We start from the raw sequence: 14,613 nt of genomic DNA on the forward strand, positions 1-14,613 counted from the left end.
TTATGTAACAATTACTATGGTTGTTGAAATACTGAATATATATGGGGTTTGCTTGCAAAACCTCCGCAGGCGAAGTCGCGGGTAATAGTTTTATATATAATTACTTTTTTATGAAAAAAAATATGCAAAAAATTAGCTTATACATGTGTTTTTTTCTAAAGAAAAACTATCAAAAACAATTTACATAAATAATGTCAGATTCTGAAATGAAACTATATTTTCCCACCAAAAACAGAAAATTAATTTCTGTAACATAATGCAATCTATTGGAGAAATAGCAAAATAAATATTTAAAAACAGTGAATGCATCAGAGACATTAATTAAAATCAAAGTTTCTACAGCATTTTTTCAAAATAAACATGACGTACATCAAAGCCAAAAAAAGTGATCACTGCATATAGATATATGCAGTGGTGATATTCGAAATATTTAACAAAGGGTTCGCTAACAGAAAATTTTTCCTTTTTAATTAAACCCCAAGCCCGAGATATCTCGGGCAAGTTACATAGCATTACATAAAACTCGGGCATTTGGACCCCCTAAATTTTTGATTTTTTTGGAATGTTTTTTGTCANTTTTTTTTTTTTTTTTTTTTTTTTTTTTTTTTTTTTTTTTTTTTTTTTTTTTTTTTTTTTTTTTTTTTTTTTTTTTTTTTTTTTTTTTTTTTTTTTTTTTTTTTTTTTTTTTTTTTTTTTTTTTTTTTTTTTTTTTTTTTTTTTTTTTTTTTTTTTTTTTTTTTTTTTTTTTTTTTTTTTTTTTTTTTTTTTTTTTTTTTTTTTTTTTTTTTTTTTTTTTTTTTTTTTTTTTTTTTTTTTTTTTTTTTTTTTTTTTTTTTTTTTTTTTTTTTTTTTTTTTTTTTTTTTTTTTTTTTTTTTTTTTTTTTTTTTTTTTTTTTTTTTTTTTTTTTTTTTTTTTTTTTTTTTTTTTTTTTTTTTTTTTTTTTTTTTTTTTTTTTTTTTTTTTTTTTTTTTTTTTTTTTTTTTTTTTTTTTTTTTTTTTTTTTTTTTTTTTTTTTTTTTTTTTTTTTTTTTTTTTTTTTTTTTTTTTTTTTTTTTTTTTTTTTTTTTTTTTTTTTTTTTTTTTTTTTTTTTTTTTTTTTTTTTTTTTTTTTTTTTTTTTTTTTTTTTTTTTTTTTTTTTTTTTTTTTTTTTTTTTTTTTTTTTTTTTTTTTTTTTTTTTTTTTTTTTTTTTTTTTTTTTTTTTTTTTTTTTTTTTTTTTTTTTTTTTTTTTTTTTTTTTTTTTTTTTTTTTTTTTTTTTTTTTTTTTTTTTTTTTTTTTTTTTTTTTTTTTTTTTTTTTTTTTTTTTTTTTTTTTTTTTTTTTTTTTTTTTTTTTTTTTTTTTTTTTTTTTTTTTTTTTTTTTTTTTTTTTTTTTTTTTTTTTTTTTTTTTTTTTTTTTTTTTTTTTTTTTTTTTTTTTTTTTTTTTTTTTTTTTTTTTTTTTTTTTTTTTTTTTTTTTTTTTTTTTTTTTTTTTTTTTTTTTTTTTTTTTTTTTTTTTTTTTTTTTTTTTTTTTTTTTTTTTTTTTTTTTTTTTTTTTTTTTTTTTTTTTTTTTTTTTTTTTTTTTTTTTTTTTTTTTTTTTTTTTTTTTTTTTTTTTTTTTTTTTTTTTTTTTTTTTTTTTTTTTTTTTTTTTTTTTTTTTTTTTTTTTTTTTTTTTTTTTTTTTTTTTTTTTTTTTTTTTTTTTTTTTTTTTTTTTTTTTTTTTTTTTTTTTTTTTTTTTTTTTTTTTTTTTTTTTTTTTTTTTTTTTTTTTTTTTTTTTTTTTTTTTTTTTTTTTTTTTTTTTTTTTTTTTTTTTTTTTTTTTTTTTTTTTTTTTTTTTTTTTTTTTTTTTTTTTTTTTTTTTTTTTTTTTTTTTTTTTTTTTTTTTTTTTTTTTTTTTTTTTTTTTTTTTTTTTTTTTTTTTTTTTTTTTTTTTTTTTTTTTTTTTTTTTTTTTTTTTTTTTTTTTTTTTTTTTTTTTTTTTTTTTTTTTTTTTTTTTTTTTTTTTTTTTTTTTTTTTTTTTTTTTTTTTTTTTTTTTTTTTTTTTTTTTTTTTTTTTTTTTTTTTTTTTTTTTTTTTTTTTTTTTTTTTTTTTTTTTTTTTTTTTTTTTTTTTTTTTTTTTTTTTTTTTTTTTTTTTTTTTTTTTTTTTTTTTTTTTTTTTTTTTTTTTTTTTTTTTTTTTTTTTTTTTTTTTTTTTTTTTTTTTTTTTTTTTTTTTTTTTTTTTTTTTTTTTTTTTTTTTTTTTTTTTTTTTTTTTTTTTTTTTTTTTTTTTTTTTTTTTTTTTTTTTTTTTTTTTTTTTTTTTTTTTTTGGATAATATGTACACTTTTCTCTTGATACTGATGGAGGATCTGGTTTCTTCCTCAACGCTTCTAGGATTTTCATAGAGATTCTCACTGTCAATGTCTCCATCCTACATTTGATTCCTCAGACTCCTCAAGCCATTTCAGAAACATTTCATCATGTTTTATAATAGTATTTATGTGCAGTATCACTTTGCAATTAGAATAATGCCACTTCAAATGCAAAAAACAAGACACTGATTACTCATGGGTGAGTGCTGCGCAAACTTGTCCAACACAACCAAAACAGACTGCGCCAAAAGCTTTAGTGATCACTGTTATTCCTGATTCTGGTATCTTGTCGAAGGGGATACTCGGGTAGAAAGGTAGGTGAGAGAGTTTGGCCACAAAACTTCCAAGAAGCCCAAGTTACTCACATTTTAAAACAAAAGGTGAGTGCAGTCCTTCTCCAAGTAACAGCTGGTTAACCCCTTCTCAGTCACTTCCTCATTCCATATATCCAGTGGTGATATTCAGCGGGTTCGCACAGGTTCGGCCGAACCTGTGCGAACCCGCTGAATATCACCACTGGATATATGGAATGAGGAAGTGACTGAGAAGGGGTTAACCAGCTGTTACTTGGAGAAGGACTGCACTCACCTTTCGTTTTAAAATGTGAGTAACTTGGGCTTCTTGGAAGTTTTGTGGCCAAACTCTCTCACCTACCTTTCTACCCGAGTATCCCCTTCGACAAGATACCAGAATCAGGAATAACAGTGATCACTAAAGCTTTTGGCGCAGTCTGTTTTGGTTGTGTTGGACAAGTTTGCGCAGCACTCACCCATGAGTAATCAGTGTCTTGTTTTTTGCATTTGAAGTGGCATTATTCTAATTGCAAAGTGATACTGCACATAAATACTATTATAAAACATGATGAAATGTTTCTGAAATGGCTTGAGGAGTCTGAGGAATCAAATGTAGGATGGAGACATTGACAGTGAGAATCTCTATGAAAATTCTAGAAGCGTTGAGGAAGAAACCAGATCCTCCATCAGTATCAAGAGAAAAGTGTACATATTATCCAAAAAAAAAAAAAAAAAAAAAAAATAGGAAACCAGCATCCAAGAGTGTAACATGTAGCCTACTGCACTGATCTGCAGATCCCACATAACAATCTGTAAACAATGCAATTTTAAAAATCAAGACTAAACAGATGCAGAACTTGAATAGAAATTATAATTATGTTTAACAATAATTTCAGTTATTGTATTTCTGTATTTATCAATCTGATTAGATATCTATTTTCTGTTTCTACTTTTAATATATTATAACTGAAGTAAAGTAAAATAAACATTAAAATTTGTATTACTTATAACAAAACTTCCTGATCTTAGTAAAATTTCTCAAAGCAAATCATTAAGAATACAAAAATATGTAGGGTGAGCACAGTACTCACCCTCGAGCAATACAAATCCAACCACAAGTAGCACCCAATTAAAAACAAATAAAACAAAATTCCAGATATCTATGACAACTTCCTAATATGATTGTTTCTGCATACAAGATAAATGATTTTGTATGCAGAAACAATCATCATGCAGTATTCATAATTCATACAAAGTCACATTAAAGATTTTTATATTGTGCAAATCACAGACATAGCAATATATAAGGATTGCCGACCAGGAAAGGGGAGAGTTGGTTAGACTCAAGTCAAGATGTACAGTACAAGGTGTTTAGAATGCTATGCGGATGGTAGTGGACATACTGAAACAAGCACCTTTACAATTGAAACATGTTTATTTTGATATAAGTTGGGAGCTTAAAATTTCTTATGGTTGTGTATCCCTTCAACAAAGTTCAAGAGAATTCTACTGGTCCTGGCAAAGTTCTGGAGGTTAAATTTAAATTTATTACACATTTGAATGAGAAAATTAAACAAAATGATTACAACACGACAAATAAATTTAAACAAATTTAACAATACATAAGCCATTCAATATGTAGTGCCTCCATGCAAGTGCATGGAGGTTTCACATAGTTGTTATCTAGAAAACAGTTTATTGAAGGTCATTTTTTGTTTATTTCAATTAAAAGGAAGACAAGTATTTTACATTGTGAATATACTAAGAAACTAAACTGTCTTCCTTTCTATCCTGTCCAATCACCAGGAAAAAAAAAAAAGTCTTCTTTCACAGGGACAACCTTTTATTAAAAACTATGCCTCTGTAAAATTATGTAAAACAACAGAGCCACTAATAAAAGGTTGTCTCTGCAAAGGAAAACTTTTTTGTTCCTGGTGATTGGACAGGACAGAAAGGAAGAGTACTTAGTTTCTTCTGTATTTTATATTAAAAATGATTCTTTGTTTCCTTAGCTAACTAATGTGTAGTAGAACATCAAACATGTTTTAGTTTGAATTTAATTATGTTTAAAATGGATGATACTTTTTCATTTGGTCTTTATATGTTAAATAATGATCAGTTATAAAGTTTTCAATTTGTGAATGTGTGTCTTTCAAAGAACTTCATGAAAGACTAGTGGCAGTTTATGATGCCGAATTGTGGACTAAACCAATGATTCTGTAGCATGACAATGCTAGACTCTATACCAGCGTTTTCACATCATAAGCTATACAGAAATGCAGGTGTGAAGGTTTTGACCATCCTCCTTATAACTCAGATTTGGCATTCTCAGACTTTTAGTTGTTTTGTACTCTCAAGAGACAACATCTCTAAGGAAGTTATTTCACCTGTAATGAAGACTTAAAAGTTGCCACAAGGAAATGGTTATGAGAACAACCTGAAGATTTCTACAGAAATGGGTTTGATAAACTTGTTAAGTATTGGCATATCTGTATTGAACCTGAAGAGGATTATGTCAAAAAATGAAGTAGGTTGATTAAATTAGAAATATTAAACTTTGTTCTTGTTTTGGTTTCAATATCTATCATTGATCTTGTATATAAATATAGAGGCATTACATATTTAACACATTTCATAATTCATTTGCTATAAAAATAAGTGCAAAAATTATCTTCTCAATGAGATTATTTTGAATATTAAAGCTTTTTTTGACAAGAATGTCTTGTTTATAAAATCGTACTGCCTGCTATGTTACCAACTTAGAAGTATGAAGGAGTTGCAATTTGGCACAGAGTATTAGGTGTCCAAATCATGCACGAATAAAAAATGCAGACTTGTAGGTACTCAGGGGACCGAGAACAGAGTCAAAATAAAATACAAAATGGCAACCCTCTTCTATAAACAGGCAAACCAAAGTCAGGTGGTGAGAGTGCCACCCACAGTCAATCTAGGAAGTGGACTCTGACCCTAGGACTGAACATGTAGTATTTTTATTTGTTAAATAAAATTTGTAATCTAATTTTGTAAATTTGGGAGTGTTTCAAATATGACATTAAAACAGGATTTTATGTCGTTACAAGTAGGATTTTTAAAATCATGGGACCAATAAAAATTTGATATTATATTAGGGTTGTTGTTACATCCGATGACATTATAATTGGGTTAAATTGTATATTGTTTGTGCAAAATAAAAAAATAATTTTGGGTGATACAATAGCCATGATTATTTTTTCAAATACGGGAAAATTTTCGTTACACATCAACAAAAGTTCAACCTGGGCTAACACATAACGGAGAGAAATTTTGAAATTGGATAGGTTAATTTCATTGAAAATGCATTGTGGATGACCTCGTGGTCATGGCCACGAGGTCATCCACAATGCATTTGTTTGAACGATTATGCCCAAAAGCAGTGATACCAAAGAAGATTGGAGAATGAGAACAAGACCTGTCTTGAGCATCAAATTGATTCCACTTAGTAGTGAGTCTCCAAGACAGTCTTGTCCCAAATACGATTTTGCTGTTTTACTGTTTCATTCTAATATGAAAATATTGAATATCTTCCATTAAATTCATACACAATTAGAACTTAATTGCCCTATCTTGTGTGTATAAATTTGTTCTGAATGGAATTATTAGGAATTTTTATTACAATATGGAAGAAATCCTTTACAGTTTCAATAAAAATATATTAATATTAATACATATTTATAAAACTCAAAACTTCTAAATATTTTAAATTGAAACTAAATTAAATTTAATTATCACCACCATAAATACTATTTTAACAAAAAATACCTGATCGATATAGGAATTCAGAGCAGAATAATAGTCATCACGATTTCCATTAAATTCTTGTTGGTTAAAAAGAACAGTAGTAATACAAGACAAAATACTTCTACAGTCAGCTGGTTGCCAAAGTGAATTTTCCAATGACACATCTGAAATTATATTTTAAATATTTTTTCAAGATCTCATTTTTTAATTCAAAAAGAAGATATAAAAAAATATTAAAATATCTGCATAAGTATGAGGTTCACAGTTTTAGTTTGTTTTTATTTTAAATTGAAGTCAATATCTTTGCTTGTTACTAAATATACTTCATTTTATGAAATTAATAACTTAAAATAAAAATTACTTTTTTAAAATTTGTATCATTAGCATTTGATCTGCTAAAGAGAACCATACTTCAACTGAACACTGATAAGTTATTGCTTCACATTGCAATTATATAGCTATTTAAAGATAACACTCCCAACATGAAGATCCAGTAAAATTTTTCTATTCTGCTGGATCTTGGATTTGGTGAGTGTTCTCTTTGACTATCTAACCAGTTTTTTGAAGATTGTATAATATAGCTATTTGCAACTATTCTCTGCTTTATTAAATTATCACACTTCAAAGTATATATGGTGCCATTTTCTAATAATATAATCTCCACAAGCATATCATAAATGCAATGCACTCTCACTAATCCAAACTAATTATTGTACAAAATCTTTTTTATTAATAAGGGTATATATAAATGTAAGATGTGTAGTACACATTAATTTCAAAACTTTGTCAGTTTTTTTAAAATAATCTATAACTTGTTTTCATTTTCAGCAGGGTATTTAGTAGAAAAATGAATAAAATGGGTCTGGATTGAGCATAGTTTGCAGTAGTGCAGCACAAGTTTGGATTAGTAAGAGTACACTTGTACACTGAGAGACATAGATTGTCAATTAAGAATACATGCGCAAAATAAAAAATCTGGTTGACATTTCCAAAACTATAACATTTATTTTATTCTATTGTAATGAAATTAAAATGATCTTTACTGAACAAATCATATTGTTATTAATGAAAAAAATAATCATGTGATTTAAAACTACTTACATTAAAGTTTGAATTTAGAATTAAAAAAAAAAAAAATAGAAAAGATATGATTGTAGTAAATAAACAATCAAATTGTTGTTATTAATTAAATTTCTAAGATTTTGCTAGCTTTATTTGCATTATTATAGCATTTTAAAATACAGAATGGAATAAATAAATTATATTTTATATCATTAAACCTTTTACTAAAAATGACAAGATAAATATTTTAACAATTATTTTTGTTTCCATTCATATTATCAAAACAGAGTAAATTAGTAATATGTGCTATATTATAAGTAGACAGCAATATATTTTGCAGAGTGTTTAATGTTTAAATTTAATATTAAATTTAAATATATTAAAATAAACAAAATATCAGTTATTGACTAATTATTTGAACATTTACTCAAAAATGTAATATAAATATTTAATATTTCAACCTTTCAAAGTTCTTAAAATTAAAGATTAATAAGGTATTTTTCAAATCTGTAAAAATTACTATTTTGAAAATTGAGAAAAGAGTTTTATAATTAAGATATTAAATTTTATTACCTCTTCTAATTAATTCTGTTTGCAATAAAGGATGCTTTGGATGCCTTATTTGTAATTCATTTTTCGTTAAATGTGTTAAATATTCCAACTGTGATATGACATCATCTTCAGATATTCTTTCAGTAGGTTGACACCACTGAGCTAATAATATTGCACCTAAATAATAATGATAATAATGTATTTGTTTATTTTAATAATACTTAAAATTAAAACATAATCTTACCTTTCTCTAGCATTTGTAAAGAAGAAGGAAGGCTAAGAAAATTTTTCCAAGTGATTTGAAGGCATTCGTGACGAATATATCTAAGAACTCGTTGGGCATAGTATTTAATTGTTAAATTATTTGATCTGCAAAATATTTTTTAAAATGAAATCTCGTTCTCTCAATTAGGCTATCTATAATAATTTGAAAATGACTATATACTTATGTAATAATTCTATATATATATATATTTATTTCTAGAATAAAATTCCTTACAAAAACAAAAGTTTTGTTAGTATGTCATGGAAAATTTGAGGATTTATTTAAGAAAAAAAAAATATTTGAACATTTGTAATATCTCTTCTTTTGTTTAATAAAATCTTCCACTCACTACAATAGTAAATAAAATACAAAAAAGTTTTCTTCTGAAAACACTTAATAATTTGTTTAATTTCTAGTTTAGATACATATCAGTCATCAAAAAAGTAAATCTTTCAACGGTAGCATTTGAAACAAACTAATCTTTCATTTATTTAAAATGTTTTTCTTCGTACAACAAATCTAACGAATATGATTTAACGAAAACAATAAGTTAAACAGAATTTTTAGTGATAACCATAAAACTGCATTAATCATTAATAATTTTTTTATTTGTGGATTTACCTGTGGATGTATTTATGTAAACCTTCTTATATATTTGTTTTTTCCTTAAATTATCATATTAATAATGATAAATTTCTGAAAATTCTATTGTAATCAATCAATTCCTCCACTGTTAACTGATATTTGTAAATTTTTTCTTTTTTAAATAAGAAGCTAGGATTACATACAGACTAATAACTGCTTAATCATATAGGTTGGCTGAAAGATAAGTTTCATTTTGTGTTTTAAATTTTTAATATTTGATGTAAATATTATAAATATCTTTAACTTCCACATTACAAATGCTATCTAATAAGATTAATCAATCATATCCTAGTTCTTTTACTAAATATTAGCAATCTTTATTGTTAATAAGTTGTATTATTGCTCAACTCTAAGAATTTTTTTATGACAAATTTATATTTCAATTACAATTACATTTATTATGCATTTTGAATATGTTATAATATATAAATTCCAGATTAAAGTATCATCTGATATAATAACAAAATTTACATTTAGAGTTGTTTCATACTCATTACTTCTAACTCAATTCAGTAAATCAATAATAATATACATAGAATAATAAGTTTATAATTATAAAAAATATAAGAACAATGTTAATATATATTTATAAATTTAAATTTTTTATACATATGTATACATTTATAAGATTATGTAGTTTATCTATTATAACAAAGTGCATAAACATTATTTTTTTATTATTATTAAAAAGAATAATGCTTATTCATTACATAACTATCTTTGTTCCAATAAAATAATTTCAATATTTTCATCATAAATTTTCATTGTTATTCAATATATATTTAATATTCCTTAGTGTAGTGTACAGTGTAAAGCAGGGATGTCCAATCCACGGCACCCTAAATTTTTTAGGTATATTTTCATTTATTTTGGTAAAGTATGTTGTAAANGTGTACTTATAATATTCATTTACAATGAAAGTGTGTCAGGAGCTGCTGAATTTCTTCCTTAGAGCTTTAATTTTGTCTTTCATTTCCTGTAGTTTTTTCACATATTTTAACTATAGTTGTTTTGTTTAGATGACATTGTTGATTTATAAGAATATAAGAAACACCAATTAAGATCCTCTTGTAATACTATATAATTCTGAATTTCCAATGCATTCAAAAATAAGCAAGTATTTATTAACAGTGCAAATGTATATGACAGCAGTGCCCAACCTTTAGTCTACTTGTAGCAAATTAAGAGTTTAAAAATTTTAGGCGAGCCACACATAGGATGACGACCTTTTTCTTGAAAAATTCAGCGACAATAGGTAAAATAATACACAATAATATTACACTACTACTAATCTACTACAAATTAAATATGATACAGGACAAACAAAACTTATTTATTAATANAAAAAAACTTCTTAATTAAATTAATGGCAAGACAGCCATTTTTCGACCACAGATTTTGGTAAATTAGAAGCTTTAGCTAGTTTACTCACTCCTCCAAACGATGCCGAAGATTTAGGATTATAATATATTGATTTCAAAAGTTTCTCCATTCAGGACCCTTTTTCCTTTTTTTCGTAGATGATTTTTTCCACTGGTAAAATATTCTCGGAGAAATTGAAGAAAAAATTTCTTCGGGACTTTCAACAGGTATCGGTTGATATCTTGGTTTCTCGCCGATTTCGGGTAGTCGCCAAACTTTTGTTTCCAATCCACTCTTTAGGAATATTTATTTCTCGTAAGGCTTGCCAAAATTCATTAAAACTGGAAGGGGCTAATGGAGTTTTTTTATTTCTCATTAAATGGGATATTAAATCCACCATATGACTTCCAGCAACTGGCTTACCGCCGATTGTCAATTCGCCTTTTTCATTCCATCCGTAATGATTTTGTCTCAGTCTGTCGATTAAATGCGGTACATATTTTTGATATAACTGAGGGACAGATATAGTAATTTGTTTAACAATTACATCCTCCCCATTATCATCGGGTTTTTCTTCGGGTGGAGAAGACACTTCTTGATTTTCGTCCGGTACGACGGATACTCTAACTGGTTCTTTTGGTGCATGAATCGTTCTCTGATATCTCGAAATCAGTTGACTTAATAATTTAACTTTACTATCGTCGGATAAATCGGTGCTCTCGAGTAATTCTTCAATATTATTACCAATTCTTATTTAAGGTTTCCGATATGCTGCTAACAGTTTGGGAGGGACTAAAGCCATTTGCTTTGCCATTAAATTCTTTTTCCTATTACTTTACCAATTAATCCTCCTGCCATAGACAATAATGGCGCCAGTAGAAGAGGAAGGAATCCACCAGATTGATTAACTAAAATTCTTTTCTTAGTATTTAAAGGAACATGCTTTTCACTTAATTTCCGGATTATTTTTTTATATTTTCGTAATTTATGAACATTGACAGGAATATTTCCTCTCCGCAAATTATCGCATATTTCGCACAAAACTTTAACTTGATCGGGAGTAGCCTCTTTCAATATTGCTCTTCGCTGAGACGGAGTAGTTTCAGCTAAAAGCGCCAGCATATGGTAATTTTTCTTTACGTTCTTCATTTTATCGGTAAGTATAGCCAAAAAATACCTTGTTCATTTGGAAAACACGAATCTCGCACCGAAAGTTTCTTGTCTGTTTTTGGGTGAAAATCCAATAACAAATAACCAAAATTTTTTTCCGTTGCTTTTTTATACGCATCCATAAAAAAATTACATTTTCCTGCAAAAGCTTGCCGTCCCAAACAACTTACTTGACTTTCATCACGATTATTTTTAAACAAAATCAAATAATTAGTATTTAAAGTTATATCCCTCATAATTTTATTTTTCGGAAACAAATTCTGCATTATCGGGATCACGCTTACGTTATAATGGTGAGACTCTGTGGTAAAGAGGAACGCAGTTTTTGAGCCCAGTTCGTGCATCAAATCATCAATTATTACTAAATCCCATCCTTGCACGGATTCAGGTAAACCATACATAAATGTAATATGTTTTTCGTCACGAAAAAACGGCAAATATACAGAATAACACCATAAAATTTTGTTAATAATTTTTCATAAATTTTACAGCGAATAATTTTTCTTACCAGCGTTATCTTTCCACATTGCGACGGCCCAGCGATTATACAGTTACTCGGATGCTTGAAATACATTATCATCAGTCGATTTTATGAACTTTCGTAAATTTATAATGCTTTGATCCACAATTTATCTCTCTAAATATTAATATATTCTTCTTGGACTTTTCAACATAAACTTCGTTCATAACATCCGAACATTCCTCGAACGAATAATATAAGTTATTACTTACTTCGTTAATTCTTTCATTTTCGTCAACAATTACAAATCCAAACTTTCCATCTCCCTTCCATATTTCTCCGTTAACTTTAAAATAACGCAAAACAATTGGAAAATTATCGGGAATATCAAAAGAAAACTTATTTACCGCAGCAATACAGCTATCCAAAGACTTGTACAAACGAGGAGAAACAGAATAATTTCTCTCTCCATCGTAGGTAATAATAAAACCGTATGCTTCCATAACTAATTCAGTCTTTAAAATAAATTCTAACGTATATTAAAATTGAATTTATATGAAACAATTGTCCAATCACATTTCTTATATGTTTAATTGTAAAATATAAGTAATTTTAAAATTACGTATATAAATTAATTTTGTGATTAGTACGTGTCAAACGAATTTTGTGATTGGTACGTGTCATATGTATACTACTAATATCTCAAATATGCAAATTAGACATGAAAACGCCACTGCGCAAAATTTTCCGCCAAGTTAAATCTAAATATAGAACGATCACGTGACCGAAAGCATATGAAGAAATATGTTTAAAACTTAATGTTTGCGTACAAATTAATTATAATTATTAAATAATAATTCTTTTATCAATTTTAAGTCGATATTGTAAAAATTAAGCTATGCAATTTATGTTTGGTTTTTATTATATAGTTTCCCAGTATTTTACTGTAAAATTCAATTTAGTAAACAGAAACAAAGATAAGATATTAAATATAAACAGCACAATAAAATAATTTTTACATAAATTGAGTGTAAATACAGAAAAAACGAATTATATGAAAGAACAGACAAATAAGCTGACATCCCTCCAACAAGCTTATAATTTATTGTCATTAAAAGTATCGAAATATAATATTTACACATGAAAATGTTCATATATTTCGATATTAGAAATTATTTTTTTTCGATATTTGAAATAATGGCATGACAAAAATATTAAATATAGGAAATACGGGCCATAGACATTTCTTTCTGTCAAATAAATTAGAAATTAAATAGTTTTATTTAGGAAAATTCAATTGCGAATAAGTCAGGTGAAAGGTAAAGAGTTTAAGTAGGCCTATGCTTTTTATGTGAGAGTATCTGTGTTTACAAATTAACAGAATTTTCAGTTTTTATACACATTATTATGCTACAATCTAGGATACTTTGTTTAATACATAATACACAAAGGATAATAAAGGAATGTCAGTCATTGTAAATAATGTATTATTGAAAGTTTTATTCATAAAGATAATTAATTTTATCAAGAAACATTTCTCCAGAAGAAAATTGTCGATATTTCACACAAGTATAAGTAAATTTTATTATAATTTAGATAAAAACACATTTTTTTTACCACGCATCGCTTCTTCCCCTCCGTCTTAATACATTCCATTTCATAATTTGAAGTAATAATGTTTAAAATGACTTCTAAATAAAATAATAATACTTAAAGTGGATTAATATATATTGTTATGGGGTTCAGGTGTATTCATACTTTGTCACATACTATTTTACATAAAATTGTAAATTTTCAAATATATCTAAGCGACCAATCTGACAGCAAGTCACATTAACCCATTTTACTCTATTTCCATTCAGGATTTTTAATTTTAATGTAATTAAACATAAAACTGAAAAAAACGAAAGAAATGAGTTAATTCTGAAGAGAAAGTTTACTTTCCATTGTCTCGCCTTTCTGCGAACTCTCTCCCGAAACACCACCCAGTTGTTCTCAAGGTCATCCAGCTGTAAACACAATTACTCATCGGTGTCATTCTCACAGAAGTCTCCAAGGGTATAAAGTAGGATGAATATATATTCAATTCAATTTATTAAGCGTATAAGGCTTTCACCTGCTACAAGGGCGGTGTTTGTTAATACAACATATTAGTACAGAATGCTTCATTTATCTATCTTTGAACAAAAATATTAACTACTAATTATATATCTCACAGTTTTAACTTTGTATATTTCATAAACATATCTCAAACATATTTTTATATTTAGATCTAGTAGGATGAATACTAGCTGGCTGTATATTTTTAAACATTTTTGAAAAATTACGTTTTTTATTGCGATTTTCGACTCCCCCGACTTAATTAAACGTATATATAATAAAATCTATTAATTAAAAAACTATTGGAGGTCGTTTTTGACACAAGAAAGTAGCTTTAATTAACTTTACCAAAGCACTAGAACTTTAGAACGATGAATGAAATTTGATTTTTAAAAAAATCCCGTAAAAAACAATTAAGCGTTAATCGTCATTAAAGGTTGATTATAATCGTGATAAAATTTTTTTGCGCGGGAAAAAATTTTTGAAAAAATTTAGACTTAAAAAAACATCCGAAAATAAAAAAATAAATATTTTTTGATTTTAACTATGTAACCTGCACGAGAAAAACTCGAGCGTGAGTAATGTC

General features: G+C 25.4%; 1 protein-coding gene across 1 annotated transcript in view; it reads right to left on the reverse strand.

The window, feature by feature from the left end:
• LOC111627882 (F-box only protein 21-like) overlaps positions 1–8,418 on the reverse strand; it is a 33,727-nt gene extending 25,309 nt beyond the window's left edge. Inside the window, exons 1-3 of the mRNA XM_023371563.1 lie at positions 8,270–8,418; positions 8,047–8,202; positions 6,433–6,575 (exon numbers count right to left, since the gene is read on the reverse strand). Coding sequence (XP_023227331.1) covers positions 6,433–6,575; positions 8,047–8,202; positions 8,270–8,282 — 312 coding nt within the window. The 5' untranslated portion in view covers positions 8,283–8,418. The remainder of the gene's footprint in view (positions 1–6,432; positions 6,576–8,046; positions 8,203–8,269) is intronic.
• Positions 8,419–14,613: the final 6,195 nt, after the last annotated feature.

This window comes from Centruroides sculpturatus, unplaced genomic scaffold (genome assembly GCF_000671375.1).
Source record: "Centruroides sculpturatus isolate CEXI.00-Female unplaced genomic scaffold, Cexi_2.0 scaffold335, whole genome shotgun sequence".
In the NCBI taxonomy this organism is placed as follows: domain Eukaryota; kingdom Metazoa; phylum Arthropoda; class Arachnida; order Scorpiones; family Buthidae; genus Centruroides; species Centruroides sculpturatus.